Below are 20,773 nucleotides of genomic sequence, written 5' to 3' on the forward strand. Positions count from 1 at the left end.
TCACATCCCCAATCCTAGCCTCACTAGAGGAAGCAGGAGTGATCCTGACATCTTCAAGTACCCTCAGGAGTGTTATGCCACCTGCCCTCATCACCTGTGCTGGGGGTTTGATAGTAAAATCTGTGCTCTCTGGTTTGGGAATAAAAAGATTTTCTGCGATAACACTGATTGCATTATTTCCCTGCTTAGAATCCTGCAATGGCTAACCACTGGCCTCCAGATAAAATCAGTTTCTCAGCTTGGCTTACAAGGCCCTGGGTGATCCAGACCCTGCCCTCATTCCCAGCCCCCCTTGCTCACTGTGGTCTGTGGCCGAGTATCAATTCCTCAGCCTCTCTTCAAGGGCTTCATACATATCAGTCCCGGAGCCTAGAGCGCTCTTCTCTGCTCTTCACACGGTTAGCTCCTCTCACTCTTCAGATCTGAGCTGTCCATCCAGCAGCCAGGGCTTCCCTGACCGCCCCATCTCAATGGTGTTGCCCTGATAACTTATTACTGCGTTCTGTTAGTTTCCTTCACATCAGGTGTAGTCACTGGAGACTTATTTACTTGTTGACTACCTATGGCCTCCTCTGGACTTTAAGCTACATGAAGGCAGACCATCACCAGTATATATTCAGGATTTAGCAGAGAACTTGGCACATAGTACCACACAAGAGTATACATCAAATAGATGAAAGGAATTTCCTCCACTGTATGATAATTGCCTCTTTACTTGATCTGTATCCATCTCTGGAATCTGAACTCCTTCGAGGAAAGAGCTGCATTTTATTCATCCTTCCAGGTGCTCAATGCATAGTTATTGAAATGTATAATGAATGAATGCAGACCCAACACAAAACATTAGAACTAGAATTTCTGGGTTGTTTATACCTCTACATCTCATTGTAGCACTGGGCTGCCAAAGGGTGGATCTCTGGAGTCACAGGGACACAGTGTTCCAGACATGCCCGGGTGTACCCCTCAGAAGGGGGCAGGGAAAAGGAACAAACATTTTGTGACCCCCACCCCTTTCCACTTACATGCCAGGCAGTGTGCTGGGCTCTAGGCAACCAGCTGAGAAACAGAAAATGGAGAATTTATTTCCTAAGCCAGCAAAGCCCTAAGTCTTCTTGGGAGGACGCCAATGCCCTGAGCACTTTCTTATCCTTGCATGCAAAATAGATGCCAAAGGAGCCTTCAAGAACTTACTGATTATCCTGGAACATCCTAGGGGATAAAAGGTGTTAATATTTCCTCTCTGCTTCTATGATTGCCCTAGCATAGGGAAGCCTAAGTAAGTACTTGACAGACTGATGGCCCCAGTTGTCAGACTGAGGGACTGAGGTGGAAGAAGCCATAAAGGCCAAGGGAGCAATGTGAGAACACAAGAGTCGAATGGAAAGTGAGAGCAATCTTCAGAAGTGGAGTATATCACGTGTGTGTGTCTGTGTGTGTGTGAGTATAATTTCCAAGAAAGTAGGGACTTTTTTTTGCTTTGTTCACTCTTGTATCTTAAGTGCTCATAAGACACTCATCAGACAGTCAGAGGACCTGGAACTCAGCCTTGGCTCTGCTGCCAACCTTGCATCCAGCACTTATGGATTATGCTAACATCTTCCCACCAAACCCTGCCACCAGCAGAACCTCATTCTGAGACATTGGTAGCGAAGGCTCTTTAAGAGAATTAGGACAATAATGGGCAGTTTAGAGGAAAAGAGCTGAAGTTATAATCAATATAAGGCAGACTCTGGCTAAGGAGTGAAATACCTGGATATCTGGCCCCACACAGAGAGAGACTCTGGTTGCCATTTACATGCACAGGCACATCTAGTTACTGTTTACTTAATTTATAAGCTCCCAAAACATCTGTCTTCAGGGATGGGGCCTAAAAGGACCATGATAAACCAAAAGTATAAAACAGTAAATCTGCTATTTATCAACATTTGTTTCCACAGTTTCAAATAGGATTTGCTAATTCTAAGCTCTGAGATAGGGGTGACCTGCATTGCTGTTTTCAGAGAGCCCCAAGTCATACACAAAGAGGACTATAGTTTCTGATTCCAAGGGATGTGTCATCCCTTCCAAATAGCCCACTTCACTTTAATAACAGCTATGCCTACTTCTTTCTAAGACCTGAAGCATAATGGGTCCTATAGACTTAGAATATTCTATTCACAGATCTGATATCATACAGATACACTTTCCTTTGCAAAACAATAGAAGGAAAGTGGAAGAGAAGAGAACCAACATTTATTGAATACATACTAAACATGTGAGATGGACATAAACTTTTGGAGTCATCAAAACATAGAAAAAAATGAAGCCAAGAAAGTAGATAGGATCATGTTGGAAGAGACAGCAAAGAGAGAAGAGAGCCAAGAATGTAGCTGTGATGAACTTTGATGTTAATGGTCAAGAAAAGGACCATGAGTTCGAAAAAGAGAGTAAGAAGGAGGAGTCAAAGATACAGGAGGAAAACTGGGAGAGGGTGACATTCTGGAAAGCCAAGGAAAGAGTGTTAAAAGGAGAAGAAGGAGAAGCATGTGGCAGACTGGTGCCACATGCTGCTGAGAGCTCAAGGAAGGGAGCCAGAAGACACTCTATGTCACTGAGGACATTAACATTAAATGTTTCAGGGGTTGATGGTAACAGAATTCAAACTGGACAGAATTCAAAATGAGTAATAGTGACCAAGAGTACAGGCAACACTTTGGAGAAACTTACTTCTAAAGAGAAGGAGAAATACAGGGAGGTAGTCAGAAGAGGGTGTGAAGTCAATCGGCATGTGAAAGAGCTGGGATTTAGATCCAGTCTGACTCTAAGACTGAATTGCACAAACTGCCGCTCCTGGATCACCCTATGCTGCTCTTTCTCTGAGTTTGCATGCTAATCCATAAATCCTTCCTTCTTCCCCATTTTCAATAAAAACCACTCATATGAGGTTCAGCCATAGAAGAAAGTTCTGGAAACTTTAAGTATTTCATTGCAAAGACTAAACCATCCCTTAGGTTTGTGTGGAGGTTTAAGATCTTCAGAGATTGGCATTTCTAAGATCTACCTTCATTCTCATAACACCTGGAAAATGAGTGAAGCAGGGTGGTATTATTGTAAATTTATGAGTGAGGAAACTGAGTCACCAAGACATTTATGGCAGAAGTGGCACAAGAACCCAAGACCTCTCATCCACAGCCCAGTGTTCTTGCTACTCCACCACACTTTCCACATGAGGCCGGGCAGGCTGCGGACGACTGATCCCTGCCGCTCAACCCTGGAACAACCACCACCCAAACTCTCTTCTATGATGGCAGTAGGAGTAGCGATAGTTGTCGTCATTGTCCTGGTACAATTTACAAAGCCTTCCAAGATACATTACCTCCCTGAACCCAAAATAAGTCCTCAGAGGTATCCAGGGTTCATTGTCTCATAGCTACTATCCTACGATCTGATGAGGAAACTGAGGTTCATACAATGATGCACATTGGGGCTGGGATTTGAATCCAGATCTTGGAACTCTAACTCTAGTCCTCTTTTCTTTGGGTTGGTGGTTTTTAAATGCTGGATCCCTTCAAGAATCTGACGAAAGCTATCGCCCCTCTTCACAGAAAAATATGAGCAAGTAAATAATCAACAAAACTCTGCACACAATTAACGGGTTCACTGATGATCTGAAGTTAGCAACCCCTGCTCAAGCTATGTGGTGTCTCAGCTAACTAAAGTGCTAGCTGACGCTGTTATGTGGTGGGACCCCCCCCAGTGGTAATGGCATTGTAACTAGAGATTCCCAGAAGGGAAGGCTTATGGAGCATCTCAAACTCCTTGTCAGGATCAGGCTTCCTTCTCTCCAGCTGATGACACACTGTTTCTAATCTAGTACGGTGTGCATTTCATTCTGCTCTGTGCAAGAGTGACTCCCTGTGAGAATGTAAGTCCCTTGTGGACTGAAAATACCTAATATAAGTAACTGCAACAACCATAACAATAACTTCTATCACTACCACTGTATCATTTACTGAATACCTATTACAGCTCAACAATGTCACTATGCACCAGACCCTATTCGAATTAATTTAAGTTTCTCAACAACCTTATGAGGTGTTGACTGTTATTATTTCCTTTTACAGTGAAGTACTAAGGCGCAAAGAGGTTAAGTGAATTGCCCAGGATCACACAGATACCAAGGGGTGAAGCTAAGACACAGGCAATTTGGCGCCACAGTCGATACTAACCTCCAGCTTAGACGGTCTCTCTTTTGCCATGTACTGGCTACATGGGGTCTCTTTGTTAATATTAATATTGAAATATTATAATATGAATATTTAACTTTTGTTAAAAAGCCCAAAATAAATATTACCATGAAATTCATTTATTGCTTTTCAAACTTTTTACTTCAAAATAATTTTAGATTTACAGAAAAGTTGCAAAACTAGTACAGACTTCCCTTACACTCATCATCTAAGAAATTAACATGGATACAGTACCTTTTTAAATTTTTTTATTTTATTGCAGTAACATTGGATCATAACATAATATAGCTTTCAGATGTACATCGTAATATATTTCGAAATCTGTGTAGATTACATCATGTTCACCACCCAAAAACTAATTATAGTTCATCCCCTCACATGTGAGCCTAATCACCCCTTTTGTCCTCCCCTCCCCCCTTCCCCTAGGTAACCATCAATCCAATCTCCATTGCTATGTGTTTTTTTTTTGTTTGTTTTTATTTTCTACTTATGAGTGAGATCATATAGTATTTGACTTTCTCCCTGTGACTTTTTTCACTTAGCATAATACACTCGAGGTCCATCCATGTTGTCACAAATGGCCGGATGTCATCATTTCTTATGGCTGAGTAGTATTCCATTGAGTATATATACCACATCTTCTTTATCCATTCGTCTCTTGATGGGCACCTAGGTTGCTTCCAAGTCTTGGCTACTGTGAATAATGCTGCAATGAACATAGGGGTGCAGGTATCTTTATGCATTTGTGTTTTCAACTTCTTTGGATAAATACCCAGCAGTGGGATAGCTGGATCATATGGTAGATCTATTCTTAATTTTCTGAGGATACTCCATACTGCTTTCCATAGTGGCTGCACCAGTTTGTACTCCCACCAGCAGTGTAAGAAGGTTCCCTTCTCTCCACATCCTCTCCAACATTTGTTGTTTCCTGTCTTGTTAATAATAGCCATTCTGACCGGAGTGAGGTGATACCTCATTGTAGTTTTGATTTCCATGTCCCTGATAGCTAATGATGTTGATCATCTTTTCATATGCCTGTTGGCCATCTATATATCTTCTTTGGAGAAATCTCTGTTCTTTTGCCTATTTTTTAATTGGGTTGTTGGATTTTTGTTGTTGAGATGTATGAGTTCTTTGTATATTTTGGATATTAACCCCTTATCTGATATGTGGTTTGCAAATATCTTCTCCCAATTGTTAGGTTGTCTTTTCGTTTTGTTGATGGTTTCCTTTGCTGTGCAGAAGCTTTTTAGTTTGATGTGGTCCCATTTGTTCATTTTTTCTTTTGTTTCCCTTGCCCAGTCAGACATGGTACTTGAAAATATGCTGCTCAGACCGATGTCAAAGAGTGTACTGCCTATGTTTTCTTCAATACGTTTCATGGTTTTGGTCTTACATTCAAGTCTTTAAACCATTTTGACTTGATTTTTGTGCTTGGTGTAAGGTAATGGTCTACTTTCATTCTTTTGCACGTGGCTGTCCAGTTTTCCCAACACCATTTATTGAAGAGACTCTCCTTTCTCCACTGTATGCTCTTGGCTTCCTTGTTGAATATTAGCTGTCCATAAATGTGTGAGTTTATTTCTGGGCTCTCGATTCTGTTCCATTGATCTGTGTGTCTGTTTTTGTGCCAGTTCCATGCTGTTTTGGTTACTACAGCTTTGTAGTATATTTTGAAAACAGGGAGTGTGATACCTCCAGCTTTGTTCTTTTTTCTCAGGAATCCATTCGCTATTCAGGGTCTTTTGTTGTTCCATATAAATTTTAGGATTCTTTGTTCTATTTCTGTGAAAAATGTTGTTGGAACTTTGATAGGCATTGCACTGAATCTATAGATTGCTTTAGGAAGTATGGACATTTTAACTATGTTAATTCTTGCAATCCAAGAGCACGGAACATCTTTTCATTTCTTTGTGTCTTCTTTGATTTCTTTCAACAATGTCTTATAGTTTTTGGTTTATAGATCTTTCATCTCTTTGGTTAAGATTATTCCTGGGTATTTTATTCTTTTTGTTGCAATTGTAAATGGGATTGTATTCTTAATTTCTCTTTCCGCTACTTCGTTGTTAGTGCATAGAAATGCAACTGATTTTTGTATGTTGATTTTGTATCCTGTGACTTCACTGTATTAATTTATTATTTCTAAAGTTTTTTAGCGGATTCTTCAGGGTTTTCTATATATAAAATCATGTTGTCCGCAAAGAGTGACAGTTTCACTTCTTCTTTTCCAATATGGATCCCTTTTATTTCTTTTTCTTGCCTGATTACTCTGGCTAGGACTTCCAACACTATGTTAAATAAGAGTGGTAACAGTGGGCATCTTTGTCTGATTCCTCTTCTTAGAGGGATAGCTTTCAGTTTTTCTCTGTTGAGAATGATATTTGCTGTGGGTTTGTCACATGTGGCCTTTATCATCTTGAGGTATTTTCTTTCTATACACATTTTATTCAGTGTTTTTATCATAAATGGATACTGTATCTTGTCAAATGCTTTCTCTGCATCTGTTGAAATGATCATGTGATTTTTATTCTTCATTTTGTTGATGTGGTGTATCACATTGATAGATTTGCGGATGTTGAACCATCCCTGCATCCCCTGAATGAAACCCACTTGATCATGATTTATGATCTTTTTAATGTATTGTTGTATTCAATTTACTAGTATTTTGTTTAAGATTTTTGCATCGATGTTCATCAGTGATATTGACTGGTAACTTTCTTTTTTTTGTGTTGTCCTTGTCTGGTTTTGGTATCAGGATAATGTTGGCTTCGTAGAAGGAGTTAGGAAACCTCCCCTCCTCTTCAATTTTTTGGAAGAGTTTGATAAGGATAGGTATGAAGTCTTCTTTGAATGTTTGGTAGAACTCACCAGAGAAGCCATCCGGTCCTGGACTTTTATTTTTTGGGAGGTTTTTGATTGCTGGTTTGCTCTCCTTACTGGTGATTCATCTATTCAAATTCTCTACTTCTTCTTGGTCCAGTTTTGGAAGGTTGTATGTTTCTAAGAATTTATCCAGTTCTGCTAGATTATCCAATTTGTTGGCATATAGCTTTTCATAGTATTCTCTTATTATCTTTTATATTTCTGAGGTGTCCATTGTAATCTCTCCTCTTTCATTTCTGATTTTATTTATTTGAGTCTTCTCTCTTTTTTTCTGGGTGAGTCTAGCTATGGGTTTGTCAATTTTGTTTATCTTTTCAAAGAACCAGCTCTTGGTTTCATTATTTTCCTATTTTTTAGTCTCTATTCCATTTGTTTCTGCTCTGATTTATATTATTTCCTTCCTTTTGCTGATTTGGGGCTTTGTTTGCTCTTCTTATTCCAATACCTTTAGATGTACTGTTAGATTGTTTATTTGGGATTTTCCGTCTGTGTTGAGGTAGGCCTGAATTGCTATAAACTTCCCTCATAGAACCGCATTTGTTTCATCCCATAGATTTTGGCATGTTGTATTTTCATTTTCATTTGTTTCCAGGATTTTTTTTATTACTCCTTTGATTTCTTCATTGACCTAATCATTGTTCAGTAGCATTTTGTTTAATCTCTACATTTTGGCAGCTTTTCTGGTTTTCTTCCTGTAGCTGATTTCTAGTTTCATACCTTTGTGATCAGAAAAGATGCATGGTATTATTTTGATGTTCTCAAATTTATTGAGACTTGTTTTGTGGCCTAACACGTGATCAATCCTGGAGAATGTTCCATGTGCATTTGAAAGGAACGTATATTCTGTGGTTTGGGGATGGAATGTTCTATATATATCCACTAAGTCCATCCGGCCAAATGTGTCATTTAAGGCCAGTGTTTCCTTATTGATCTTCTGTTTGGTTGATCTATCCATTGGTGTAAGTGGAGTGTTAAAGTCCACTACTATTATTGTGTTACTGTCTATTTCTCCTCTTATGTCTGTTAATAATTGCTTTATATATTTAGGTGCTCCTATGTGGGGTGCATAGGTATTTACAAGTGTTATATCTTCTTGTTGGATTGTTCCCTTTATCATTATGTAGTCCATTTCTTTGTCTCTTCTTACAGTTTTTGTTTTAAAGTCTATTTTATCTGATATAAATATTGCTACATCCACTTTCTTTTCTGTGCCATTTGCATGGAATATCTTTTTCCATCCTTTCATTTTCAGTTTGTGAGTGTCTTTAGGTCTGAAGTGCATCTCTTGTATGCAGCCTATATATGGGTCTTGTTTTTTTTATCCAATTGGCCACCATATGCCTTTTGATTGGAGCATTTAATCCATTGACATTTAAAGTAGCTATTGATAAATATGTATTTATTGCCATTTTGTTACTTTTTTTTCTGGGTGTTTTAGTAGTTCTTCTCCGTTCCTTTCTTTTTCTCTTGCTCTCTTCCCTTATGGTTTGATGGCTTTCCTCAGTAATATGTTTGATTTCTTTTGTCTTACTTTTGTGCTTACTTATTATAGGTTTCTGATCTGTGATTACCATGAGGAACCTATATTATATTCTATGTATATAACAGTCTATATCGAGTTGATAGACTCTTTAGCTTAACCTCTTTCTAAAAGTTCTACTTTTACACTCCCCTCCTCCCGCATTTTATGTTTTTGAAATAATACCTAATCTCTTGCTTTGTGTGTGGCTATCCATTACCCTCTTATCATTGAAATAGGTAATTTTAGTACTTTTGTCTTGTAACCTTCATCTTATCTTCACAGGTGGTTGATCTGCTAGCTTTAGTATATTTTTACCTTTACCAGTGACTTTATTGCATGGCTTTTTTGGCGGGGGTCATTTTTTTTGATAATTTTTTTATCCGTATTTGTGGTCATCACTTTCCCTCTTAAATAAATCCCTTCAGCATTTCTTGTAGAACTGGTTTCTTGGTGATAAACTCCTTTAAATTTTGCTTGTCTTGGAAGCTCTTTATCTCTCCCTCCCTTCTGAATGACAACCTTGAGGGATAGAGTATTCTTGGCTGTAGGTTTTTTCCTTTTAGCACTTTAAATACGTCATGCCATTCTCTTCTCGCCTGTAGGGTTTTGGCTGAGAAGTCCACTGATAGCCTGATGGGCTTTCCCTTGTATGTCACTTCTGGCCTTTCTCTTGCTGCTTTTAGGATTCTCTCTTTATGTTTAATTTTGGACATTTTAATTATAATGTGCCTTGGTGTGGGCCTTTTTGAGCTTAGTTTGTTTGGAGCTCTCTGTGCTTCCTGTACTTGAATATGTGTTTCCTTCTGTAGATTAGGAAAATTTTCATCTATTACTTCTTCCAATAAATTTTCTGCCCCTTTGTCTCTCTCTTATCCTTCTGGGACACCTATAATATGAATGTTAGTATGCTTGATATTCTCCCAAAGTTCCCTTAGACTGTTCTCATTCTGTCTAATTCCTTTTTCTTTTTTCTGTTCTGCTTGGGTGTTTTCCTCTAGTCTTTTGTCTAGCTCACTGATCCATTCTTCTGTTTCCTCTACTCTGCTATTGAGTCCCTCTAGTGAACTTTCATTTCCAGTATTGCATTCTTCTTTTTTGATTGGTTCTTTTTTATATTTTCCAGTTCTTTGTTGATGAGCTCACTGTGTTCATCCAGTCTCCTCCCAATATATGTTACCATCTTTATGAGATTTTGTTTGAACTCTTTGTTGGGTAGGTCGCTTGTTTCTGTTTTATTTGGTCCTTTTCTTGGGGTTTTGTCCTGTTCCCTTGCTTGGAATTGTATTCCTTTGTCTCCTCATTATGCCTCTTTCTCTTTGCTTATTTCCTTATATTAGGTGAGTCAGCTATATCTCCTGATCTTGGAGAAGTGGCCTTATGTAAGAGATGCCTTTTGAGGCTCAGCAGTGTGCTTCCCTCTTGTCACTAGTCCAAAAGACCTTTGTGGGCTACTTGTGTCCTTCTGCTGTGGCAGGGTTTTTCTTAATGCAGGTACCCAGGGAGTCCAGCCTTTCCTTCCCTGGCCAGCTGTTTGTAAATCTGGTTTGAGGAGCCTCAGCACCATTGGCTACAAGGTCTAACAGCACACTCTTGTTGCAGTTTTCTTGTTACTTGGGTAGGTACCCAGTATAGCTGGTTGCTAGGCTCAGGGGCTTATAGTTCCTCTAGGCCTCAGGCCCACAAGGCTGTTGTCAGTTCTCTTAGGAGTGCAGCTGAGTGAGGCTGGCCCTAGGCATGGGGGAACTCAATTGTTTCAGGCTTTGGAAGGTGGGACTGATGCTTTTTATGGCTATTTGTGAAGCACAGGTCTTCTGCAGCTGATGAGCCTCACCCCCCACAGGACCACAGACACCATCAAGACAGTCCTGGTCTGTGCATGCTTCCTAATCTCCTGGAGAGTACCCTGATGCCCCACTGCAGGTGCCCCCACCTCTCCACCAATGCCCCCTACAGTTCACCTGGTCCTCACACAGGCCCTGCCCCACAGAGGCAGACACACTCACCTGCCTGTAGAGGATCAAGGCATCCAGTCAATGTAGGCTGACAAGTAGCCTGAGGGCTTGCTGTTGGGCAGGGTGGGTCCCTAGGGTGGGCTGCCTGCCCTGGATGAACTGGATTAAATCTGTGCTCTAGTGGGTGTGGCAGCCCCCTGGGCTAACAGGCCAGGGGGAGAACCTCAATGGCATCCACTGGGGTCTGTGTCAGCATGCCTGGGCCAGGTCAGAACAATGGCCCCCACCAATGTCTCAGTCTCTGGAGAGGTCCCTCCTCTCACCAAGATACCCCCCAGAGCCCACCAGGTGAGTCTCTTTTCACCAAAGGACTGTCAGCCTTCTCTCTGGTGATTTTAGGTTGCTGAGATGGGTGAGTTTGTCTGTGGGCACTTCAAGACCAGGGTCTTTTCAGCTTTTGTCTGATAACTTTTCTGGGGGTATTCCCTGCTGCAGTTACTAGCCAGCAAAGCCAGATAATAAGATCCTCGTCTCAGTTGGGCTGCATCTGAAGGACGCTTATAGCAGTATCGGACCCCGCTCCGGACCTCACTCCTCCAGGCAGGGCTGTGTACCTTAGGGTGGCTCCCACCTGGCTGGCTGAGAAACTCTGCTGCTCCAAAAGGTGGCTTTTCTCTCTCCAACAGGAATTTCTGCCCCTTCCACCTTAGTCAAAACTGTCCCTTGTTGTGGGAGCTCTTTTTATCCAGTTTTCAGTTTTCTATACAGGGTAATTTTTCCAACAATAGTTGTAACCTGGTTGTGTTCATGGGAGGAGATGAGTTCAGAGTCTGCTTACACCGCCATCTTGATGAGATCTTTCTACAATACTATTAACTAATCTACAAACCTATTCGAATTTTGACAGTTTCTCCACACTAATGTCCTTTTTCTGGTCCAGGATTTAATTCATGATACTACATTCTTTCTAGTTGTAACATCTCCTTAGTCTCCTCCAGTCTGGGACAATTCTTGAGTAACTCTTTAAGTTTCATAATCTTCTTTTGAAGCATATAGGCTAATAATTTTATAGAATGTCCCTCAGTTTGGGTTTGTCTCATGTTTTCTCATGTTTACATTGAGGTCATGCATTTTTGGCAAGAATATCACAGAAATGATGGTGTGCCCTTCTCAGTGCATCATGAAAAGGGGTTTATGATGTTGATGTGTCTTATTGCCAGTATTGTTAACTTTTATTACATAGGTAAGGTATTGACTGCCAGACTTCTCCACTGTGAAGTAACTATTTTTCCTTTTATATTAGTAAGCATATCTTGTGGTAAGATAATGTGGGACTATGCAAATATCCTGCTGGACATCATACTCTCACTCACTAATTTTAGCATCTATTGACGATTATTACCTGCAATAATCATTACTGTGGTGTTTGCCTAACGATGATTTTCTATTCCCATTATTTATTCTACATTTACTAATTTTAAGTCCATTGTACTTACAGTGGACAGGAACATCTGTGCCTTCTTTCCTATTTATTTATTTCTTCAATTATTTACTTATGTTGGTATGGCATCACAGAGTTATTTTATACTATCATTTATTCTGCTGATCAAATTGTCCCCAATTAAGCCATTGAGAGATTGTTAACGTTAGCTCCTGTGTACTTCCACAGTTTCTTTTGAAGTATCTCCTTGCTTTCTGGCATCACAAAATATTCATGTATTTTCCCTACCCTAGCCCTGGAATCGGCTGTTTTTTCCAAGAAGTCTTGAAGTCCTGACTACTTCTACTGAAGAACAAGGAGAATGGTATTTAGAAACCAAGACCTGGGTGCTAGGTGTGTACATTGCGACTAGGGTGTCATTGCTTCTAGACCATCTCAGCAGAGAGAGCCATAGAATATATGTATGTATACTCACAAATATACGTAGCTATATTTACTTCTATTTACATCCAGCTATATATATATATTTAAAATCACCAGTTGATACTGATACTTCTGATTTCCATCCATTACCATAGGGCTCATTCTAACCCTCCTCATTCCTCTTTGCGGGAAAGCTGGCCCTCATTATCCACAGTGTATGTATTTATTTGCTCAACTGTGGTATACACATAAAGGGTTCTCAGAATAGCTAACCCACACATCTATGAAAAACAAATCTGGTAATTAGCATATAATATTTATGTACACTTATTTTTATCTTCAGCCATACAGCATACTGTCAAAATATTCTTTCTCAAAGTTACTTAGCTTAGTTCTTTTCTTACCCAACCCCATTTAGTGTGGCTATGTTATTTATTATTAATACAACAGGCTCATTTTTTACTGTTTGTATTTCATTGCCCAACTCCACCACCCACATATATCCTGGTATCCATCTATCTGTCTATATTCTACTTGTGCTCAGGGGGGCATGAAGCATGACCACGGTTCTAAGAGTTAGAGTTACATGAAGAGGTATACTCAGAGACGGGTTGCTCCCTGCTTCCACCCTGTTCCCATTCCTCTCTTCTTTCCAACCCATTCCCACCTACCCCCTATAGTAACCAAGCTCAGTTTCTCGTTTAACCTTCCTGTATTTCTTTTGCACAGATGAGCAGATACACATATATTTTCTTATGTTGCCTTCTTTTTACATGAAAGGGAGCATACTATAAACACTCCTTTGTACTCTGCCTTTTTCACTTAACAACACATCCTGGAAATCACTCATATCAGTTATTATCCTTGGTTTTATAGATGAAGAGGTAGGCTTAACAAGGTTGAGTAATTTGCCCAAGGTCACACAGCTAGTAAAGAGAAAAACTGGATTTGAACCCAACAAGTTTTGACTCCAAAATCCATGCTCTTCCTTCTGTATCAGAGTGTCTCACCTGTTGTCCCTGGCAAGTTCTTGGGGGACCTCTAGGCTCTTTGAGTTCTCTTAGAAATCAATACATGCATGTTCTGGATCATTCAGATGCCTATCTTATCACCAAGGACTACCAGGCATTTTCACTGCCCACAGGACCGGAGACTCACACAGGAGCCTAAAGTTAGTGCCCCTGTGCACCCTCATGGACTGTGGGGGAGGGAGTGCAGGTACCTGGCGGCGGCCTTGGCTTGCAGTTCAGGGAAGGCAGCATGGCCCTGTACCATATGGTCTATCTGAAAAACAAGAGAGACGGGTCAATTTTATAGTTTCTCTGAGAAAAAGATCTATTATGATATCTATTTCTTTCAACTCTTTGTCCACAGAGGATCTAAAAATGATAAAATGTTAACTCAGCAAGAGCATCTCAGCTTTCAGAAATCTAGCTTTCTTAACCTAGTGTGGCCTTTTGGATTTGTAAAACAAAGAAGTTTAAAGAGAAGAGTAGCAGGCATTGGAACTCCCAAGGCTGAACTGGCAGCAGCAGGTACTATCAGGGCCAAGAAGGAGGGCAACTCAAAGCAGTGGTGGGAAGCCAGGTGTTGGAGCACCAAGCTCTGCCTCACGCTGTTTCCTAAGCCAGGCTTCTCCCCAGGGCAGGTCAGACTCCAAGTGCTCACTGAGTCTTACTAATGGAGAGGTTCAGTGAAAGAGATGATGAGGTGGGAGTCCCAGGTAAAAAGAAAGAGTCGCCCAGAGCTGTCAGGGACCCACTGTTGAAAAGTCATCACATGGAAACGGGGAGGTGGCTCTGCAAGGACAGGACTGTCAGCTCTGCAGACGGCAGCTTCTCCTGTGAAATCCCATGGCTGGGTCTTTATTCCTTATCCACTTGCTAGCTCTCAAGAAAATGATTCGCAATATGCATCAGGAAGAGAAGAGCTTCCCCACGCTTTTACTCCACTGGCTGAAACACACCCACACTGGGCTGAAGTCCCTGAACCTAATCTGTGTATTTTCTCAAGCTTTACGTGAGGCTCTAGGACTCAAGAACAACCAATCTGACTGACTTACTTTCATTCCAACTATGAACCAACTGGTTATTTTGGCCTCATGGAGATAGTCCCTTTGTGCATGTTTCCTGAGAGCTGGGGTTGTAAAGAGGAAGAGAATTTCTTCTGGAGCCACAGAGGCTGGGTGCAGATTCCGGTTCTGATACTAACTAGCTGTGTGACTTTGTGCAAATCACTTAACTGCTCTGAGCCTCAATAACCTCCCCTGTCCTCCCCCAGCCTCCTTTAAAAACCAGATCGCTGGGACATACAGAGTGTCTTCCATAAGGCCAACAACAGCATAAATAATATCACCTAAAGTTTATTGACTCATTTACAACATATCAATGCTAAGCTAAGCTAAAATTTTATGAAAAAGATGCTATTCTCCACTATGGAGATGAGAAAACTGGGACTAAAAGAGATTAGAGAACTTACCCAAGGTCACAGAGGAGTAAGTGACAGATGCGGAGACCTCTCAAACTGAGGTCTCTCTGCATCTCAAGTCCCTGTTCTTAACTCCTATGCCATACTGTCCACTAAACTTCCAGGTATATTGTGAGCTGTTGAATTCCATTTGTCAAGTTTGGCAGAAATGTTTCAAAATAATACCAAAGCAACTGGTCATTTCAACGGGGAAAAAGCCCCGATGTAAGTTTTGAATGTTGACTTCCTCCAGGTTCAGCTTTGGGTTACTGTGACGAGGCACATGCTGGACCTCGGAGAGTTTGCATCAGTGACGGCTAACGGCATGACTTGATTTGACACTAATTTCTATGGGAAGCACTTTCGGAGTTCAGAGAAGGGAACTTAATTGAGCATCCAGGAGGAAGCATGGAACCCAGCACGTGTGGTACATGCAGGAAGGCAGCTATTCAGAGTTCACTGCAAGCCTGATGCCTCGGTGCTGTGTCCAGGCTTGGGAACACAGTGGAAGATAAGAAATACAACACATACAATACATAGGAGCACAGAGGAAGAGGTCAATAATTTGGCAATTTTTATCTAGTTGTGGAGGGTGAGGCTTCAGCTCAGAGGCCAAGAACAGGCGGAATTTAGAGGAGTAAGGACTGGAGGCCAGAGGGGAGGTTGTGATGAGCAGGGATATAAGGACGGAAAGATCTGTGTGTGTGGCTGTGGATGGCAAGGAGGCTGGTCAAGCCCTGTGCCTGGTATATCACAGGTGCTCAATAAATACTTATTGAATAAATGTAGGAGGCACAAACCGTAATGGAAGCACAGGCCACAGAGTACCATGTACTTCCTGGTGGCACTTACCACACACTTTACATTTGTGTCTATTTGTACAGGGCACACACTGGGTAACTGTATATTAAATTACAGAATAAATGAAGTGGTGGAAACATTGGATGAATGAGGAGGCCGGGAACATGCAGTGGGTCTCGAAAACCAGATAAGTGTTTGTAGATTTATTGGATTAGAGGCTATATGAAATTATTCTGATTTGAGGAGAAAAATGATGAAAATTTAAGAAAAACTAGTCTGGTAGGGGATGCAAGACAGAAAGATGACCAGGTATAGAGAGCAGGAAACTCAGACAAGGTACTACTTTAGCCTACACGTTGAGCTCTTTTCAATCAAGAGTCTCATTATTACCCACTCCCCAGTGCCTACAACAATGTTAGCATCGCGAATGAATGAACGAATGAGATACACTTTAAAGAAAATAAAACAAATTTAGTGACTAGCCAGTTACAGAATATAAGTAAATCAGAGCCAAGGATGACTTTGAACTTTTGTGTCTAAGAAAAGAAAATGTGGAGCTGGCCCTGATGGCCTAGCAGTTAAAGTTCGCCATGCTCTGCTTCGGTGGCCTGGGTTCAGTTTCTGGGGCTGGAACTACACCACTTGTCTGTCATTAGCCACACTGTGGCAGCAGCTCACATAAAAGAGCCAGAAGACCCTACGATTATACACAACCATGTACTGGGACTCTGTGGGCAGGGGGAGGGGGGAAGGAAGAAAAAAGGAGGAAGATTGGCAAATTTGCTTAGGGCAAATCTTCCCCTGCAAATAAATAAATAAATAAATAAAGCACTACTTTCTTTAAAAAAAAAGAAAGAAAAGGAAATGTGGCCATATTAATCATGTCTTTTCATTTTCTGTTTTTCTGACGCTCTGATATCTGAAGGCTTATTGACTCTGGAGAGACTGTGTCCCTCCAGGGCTGGCCAATTCCTAGAGATAGTAAAAGACTCAGCTCACCCCTGATCATGCCTGCAACATGCGAACTGACTAATCCAAAGCCCGCCTCCCCACCACTCCTGTATGGGCCAAGATTTCCCTGCTCATCACCCCAGCGCCAGGGACCAGGCAACTAGCAACAGGCCTCGCACTTCCCATGTGGCCCTGCGTGGCGTGGCATGTCCCCACTTCTGGAGAACTCTAAGTAACAAGTTACTTGAGAGGTCAAGTTACTCAAGTTACTTGACCTCTGAGAGCCTCATCTCCTGCAACTGTAAAATGGGATAAGAAAATATGCTCTGCAGGGAAGGTTGTGGTAATTGCCTGGTATGTAGGTGGCTTTCTGTTCATAAAATCGATTATTAAAAAGACAGGGGTACCATCAAAAGGGTCAAAATGGTTGGAAGAACAGGGTCTCGAATGGTCAGCTGCACTTTTTGTTTTTCACAGCATCTGGTGGTAAAGGTCCGCCCTGATTAGCAAAGAACAAGCCAGTTTGTCAACTACCTGAGCATTCGTTTCCAAAGCCCAGAGTGCCCTCCTGGCGTTGGTCTCTCTATTTGCGTCCTGTGCTCCAGCGTGTTTAGCACAGCACAGAAGGACACGGTGTCCCCTTAGTGGTTATTTGCTTTCCAGCGAAATAACCAGTTTGACCACAATGATTGTATCTGCCAAGTGGTTGTCTTAGAAATGTACAGGGTTAGTCTAGTGCTATGACTATTTTCTTGTTTCCTCTATCTTCCTAGATTTCAGCTCTGAGAGCAGGCGCTGGCAGGGTAGGCAGAAAAGTCTACAGACTATCTGGATAGGCAGGAAGCTTGAGCTGGATAGAGACAGATCCTCAGGATGGCTTTTAGGTCCAGATCTAGAGGGAGAGGCCACCTTATAATACATAGCTAGGGTTGGATTTCTAGGCCCTTCCTTATAAAGGTGGCATCTGCATTTGGAACATGGGAAGATAGAAATGCAATATTTCATAAACGGGTAGTATGTTGTGGCATCTGGCCCACAGATGTATTTTATTTGGGGCATACAATGTTTTAAAAAATGAGCCAATACTTTAAAATTGAGAGATTTCCCTTAAAATCCAGATTTTGATTTCTTTTGAAGAATTGGTGAATGAAAGACACTGGCCACCCATAACCCCATGGCAAGAATCAGCAGGTGACCGATGCCTTCAGACAGGCCTGCGACCTTCAGTCTGTAAAAGGCACCTCTCCTCCCTGCCATTCCCCACACAGACACCAGAGTTCATCTGTTTATCACGATGGCACTAATGTTTTACTTTGGTTAAGGTCCATTTCTCTACGCCCCTCTCCCTGTCAAAGGAGGGAACATGGAATTCAGCCCTAGATTTCTATGAGGTGAAAGAAAGGCTCTCTGTGGAAGTGAAAAACATTTCTTTGCTTAGTCTGTTCATGCTTCATGCTCTCTGTCTGACTGCTTTGGGCATTTGAGTTTTTGACCTGATACGGCAGAGAGCACAGTCGAGGGCTTCTGAGCGCTCAGGCTGTGACCTTGGAGGAGACCATTTCTAATTCTTTCTCTAAAACACTTAATCAGTTAATATGACAAACAGTCAAGTGTTTGTAAAATTATAGAGAATGGCATTGCCTGAGATATCAAAACTGTGGCCAAAGAGTTCACAGGCAACAAAAGCAACCAGAATTTAAGAATTTTAGGTTCTATGATCATTTTACTAATAAAAGCTATCTTATAGCATGATGGGTTTTCTCTATTAAAATAAGTTTTATGTATCAGCCTTGAGGCTGTCTTTTACCTTGCTTTGTAAATAGAGTAAAGAAATCATTAGGCTCAGAGACACGCTCACTACTTGTCAAAACTGACTTTTTTCCATTTGCTTCTATCTATAATGTCACTTTTTTCATATAAGCTATTTCAGCTCTTTACTTATCTACTTTTCTTATCTCAAAGCAAAAACATTTTGCCTGAGTTTTTCCAGCCTTGAAATTCTCATGAAAATCTAATGAAAGAAGAAAACACAGACAATTTCTTTTATGCTGCTGGAAAGGATTGTGGGTTTCAATACCAAATGGTTCCTAAGAATAACAACTTTTTCCTGGAAAAAAATATAAATGATGGGTTTTCTTTTTTACAACTTTAATATTAGATTTACATGGAACAGTTCCACTTACAAGTTGATAAATTCTGCTTTAACGCAGAGCTTGTTTAGTCTGTTTCATTCGCCACCCAAGTTGGTAACTTTGTGCATTTTTACAGTTTGTTAATTAGTTCATTTATTCATGAAACTAATGTGATATATGGCTATCTTGTGCTAGGCATCATTCTAATAATTCAGGACACAAAGATAAATAAAAGCTCTCTCAAAGCTCTTACAAAGCTCTGCCTGGGAGCGGAAAATGGACATGCCAAAATTCAAATAGAGTCTAGATGGATAAAGGCCTTTATAGAGTCAACAAATGGTAATTGAACACCTACTCTGTTCTAATCACAGTAACCGAGCACAGGGAATTCAGTAGCAATTAAGATAGATGTCATTTCTGTCCACATGGAAATTACATTCTATTGAAATATACAGTCAACAAATAAGTATAATAATTAGAGAGAGTGATTAGTGCTTGGAAGGAGATAAAATGGGTTACTGTAATAAGGACATCGATTTTAGATAGAGGATTCAGAGGAGACAGGGTGAAATTTAAGCTAAGACATGAAAAAAAAAAAAAGAACCAATAATCTCCAAGTAAAGAGAATAACAAATGCGAGGATTCTGTAGTAAGGAAGAGCTTCCTATGCCCTAGGAATTGACAGGAGTCCAGTGAAATTAGACTGGAGTAAGCAAGTAGGAAAGTTGTGTAAAACGAGGATAAAGAGTTAGAAAGTGGTCAATCAAGCAGGCTGTGGCTAAGGCTTAGACTTTATTTTAAGCACAATGGGAAGATGGAAGGACTTCAATCAGGGGAGTAAAGTAATCTTACTTACTTTACAAGAATCATTCAGGGGTTCCACTTCTTATACTGGTTGAATAGCTCATATCATACCATTCTCCCACAGATGACAATTGTAAATGCTGATCAATATATTTGAAATAATTCTCTGAAGACACTGAAAAGTGACCAAAACTAGGTAGAAACTGGACAGGAGTAGACATGTGGAAAGAAAAAACAGTACTACGTGTGTTTCCTGATTTCACCGAGTTTTGCCTGAGGGAAGGCCCCAATCAATGCCATGCAGGATAGCTAATATGCAGATAGAAATATGCAGCCTTCCTAGTTAAAAAATGAGAGATCAGAGTTCAAGGCAACCATAGCAGCTAGAAAGTAAGGGGTGGGGGGAGATCAGTGAGGAGAGAGACATAGAAAGGGAGCTCAACACTATGCATTCAAACACTGCCCTAATCCCTGGGTGTCCTCTGAAGTACATTATAAGTAGTCCAGCTACAGCTGAAAGAACTCAGCAGAGATTTCAGTAGCTGCCCATCACAGGAGAGACAAAACTTGGACTTTGAATTCAGCCAAATAAACTACCCCTTAAAAACAAACAAAAACCATATTCTTCAGAGAAAAAAAAGTCATCCAGTGTCTCTACAATATATCAATCACAATGTTCAAGATGTGACCCAAAATTATTAGACATATGGAGAAACAGGAAAATGGAACCCACACTTCAGAGAAAAGCCATTTAGTGCACAATGACTCAGAGATGACACAGATGCTAGAAGTAGAAGAGTTCAGTAGTTTAACAATGCTTAAGGATACAAAGGATAGTATTCTCCTAATTAATAAACAGATAGGAAATAGCAAAGAAATAAACCATCAAAAAATGGAAATTCTAGTATTGATAAATACAACATCTGAAATAAATACTTAGTGGATGGGCCCCTCAGATGATTGGAGATGACAGACAAAAGAGTCAATAAACTTGAAAACAGACCAATAAAGAGTATCTAATTGAAAGAGAGAAAAGGAGAGAAAGAGATAAATATTGAGAATAAAACAGAATCCCTCAGCAGCATGTGGGACAGTAGATAAAGTTCTCAAATATGTGTAATTGGAGTCACAGTAGGAGGAATAAAAGCAAATGGGGCAGAAAAGATATTTAA

The 20,773-nt window shown here is 40.7% G+C and overlaps 1 protein-coding gene across 28 annotated transcripts in view; it reads right to left on the reverse strand.

Annotated features, from left to right (window-relative positions):
- The window catches only part of FGGY (FGGY carbohydrate kinase domain containing), a 378,492-nt gene that overhangs the window by 101,460 nt on the left and 256,259 nt on the right, over positions 1-20,773 (reverse strand). For 26 of the 28 annotated variants that reach the window (XM_014844657.3, XM_070509784.1, XM_070509761.1 and 23 more), the window contains one exon: positions 13,670-13,731. The exons of the other annotated variants lie outside the window; for them this stretch is intronic. In XM_014844657.3, coding sequence (XP_014700143.1) covers positions 13,670-13,731 — 62 coding nt within the window. The remainder of the gene's footprint in view (positions 1-13,669; positions 13,732-20,773) is intronic. 28 annotated transcript variants of the gene reach the window in all.

The sequence above is a fragment of the Equus asinus genome, chromosome 5, assembly GCF_041296235.1.
Source record: "Equus asinus isolate D_3611 breed Donkey chromosome 5, EquAss-T2T_v2, whole genome shotgun sequence".
NCBI classification, from domain to species: domain Eukaryota; kingdom Metazoa; phylum Chordata; class Mammalia; order Perissodactyla; family Equidae; genus Equus; species Equus asinus.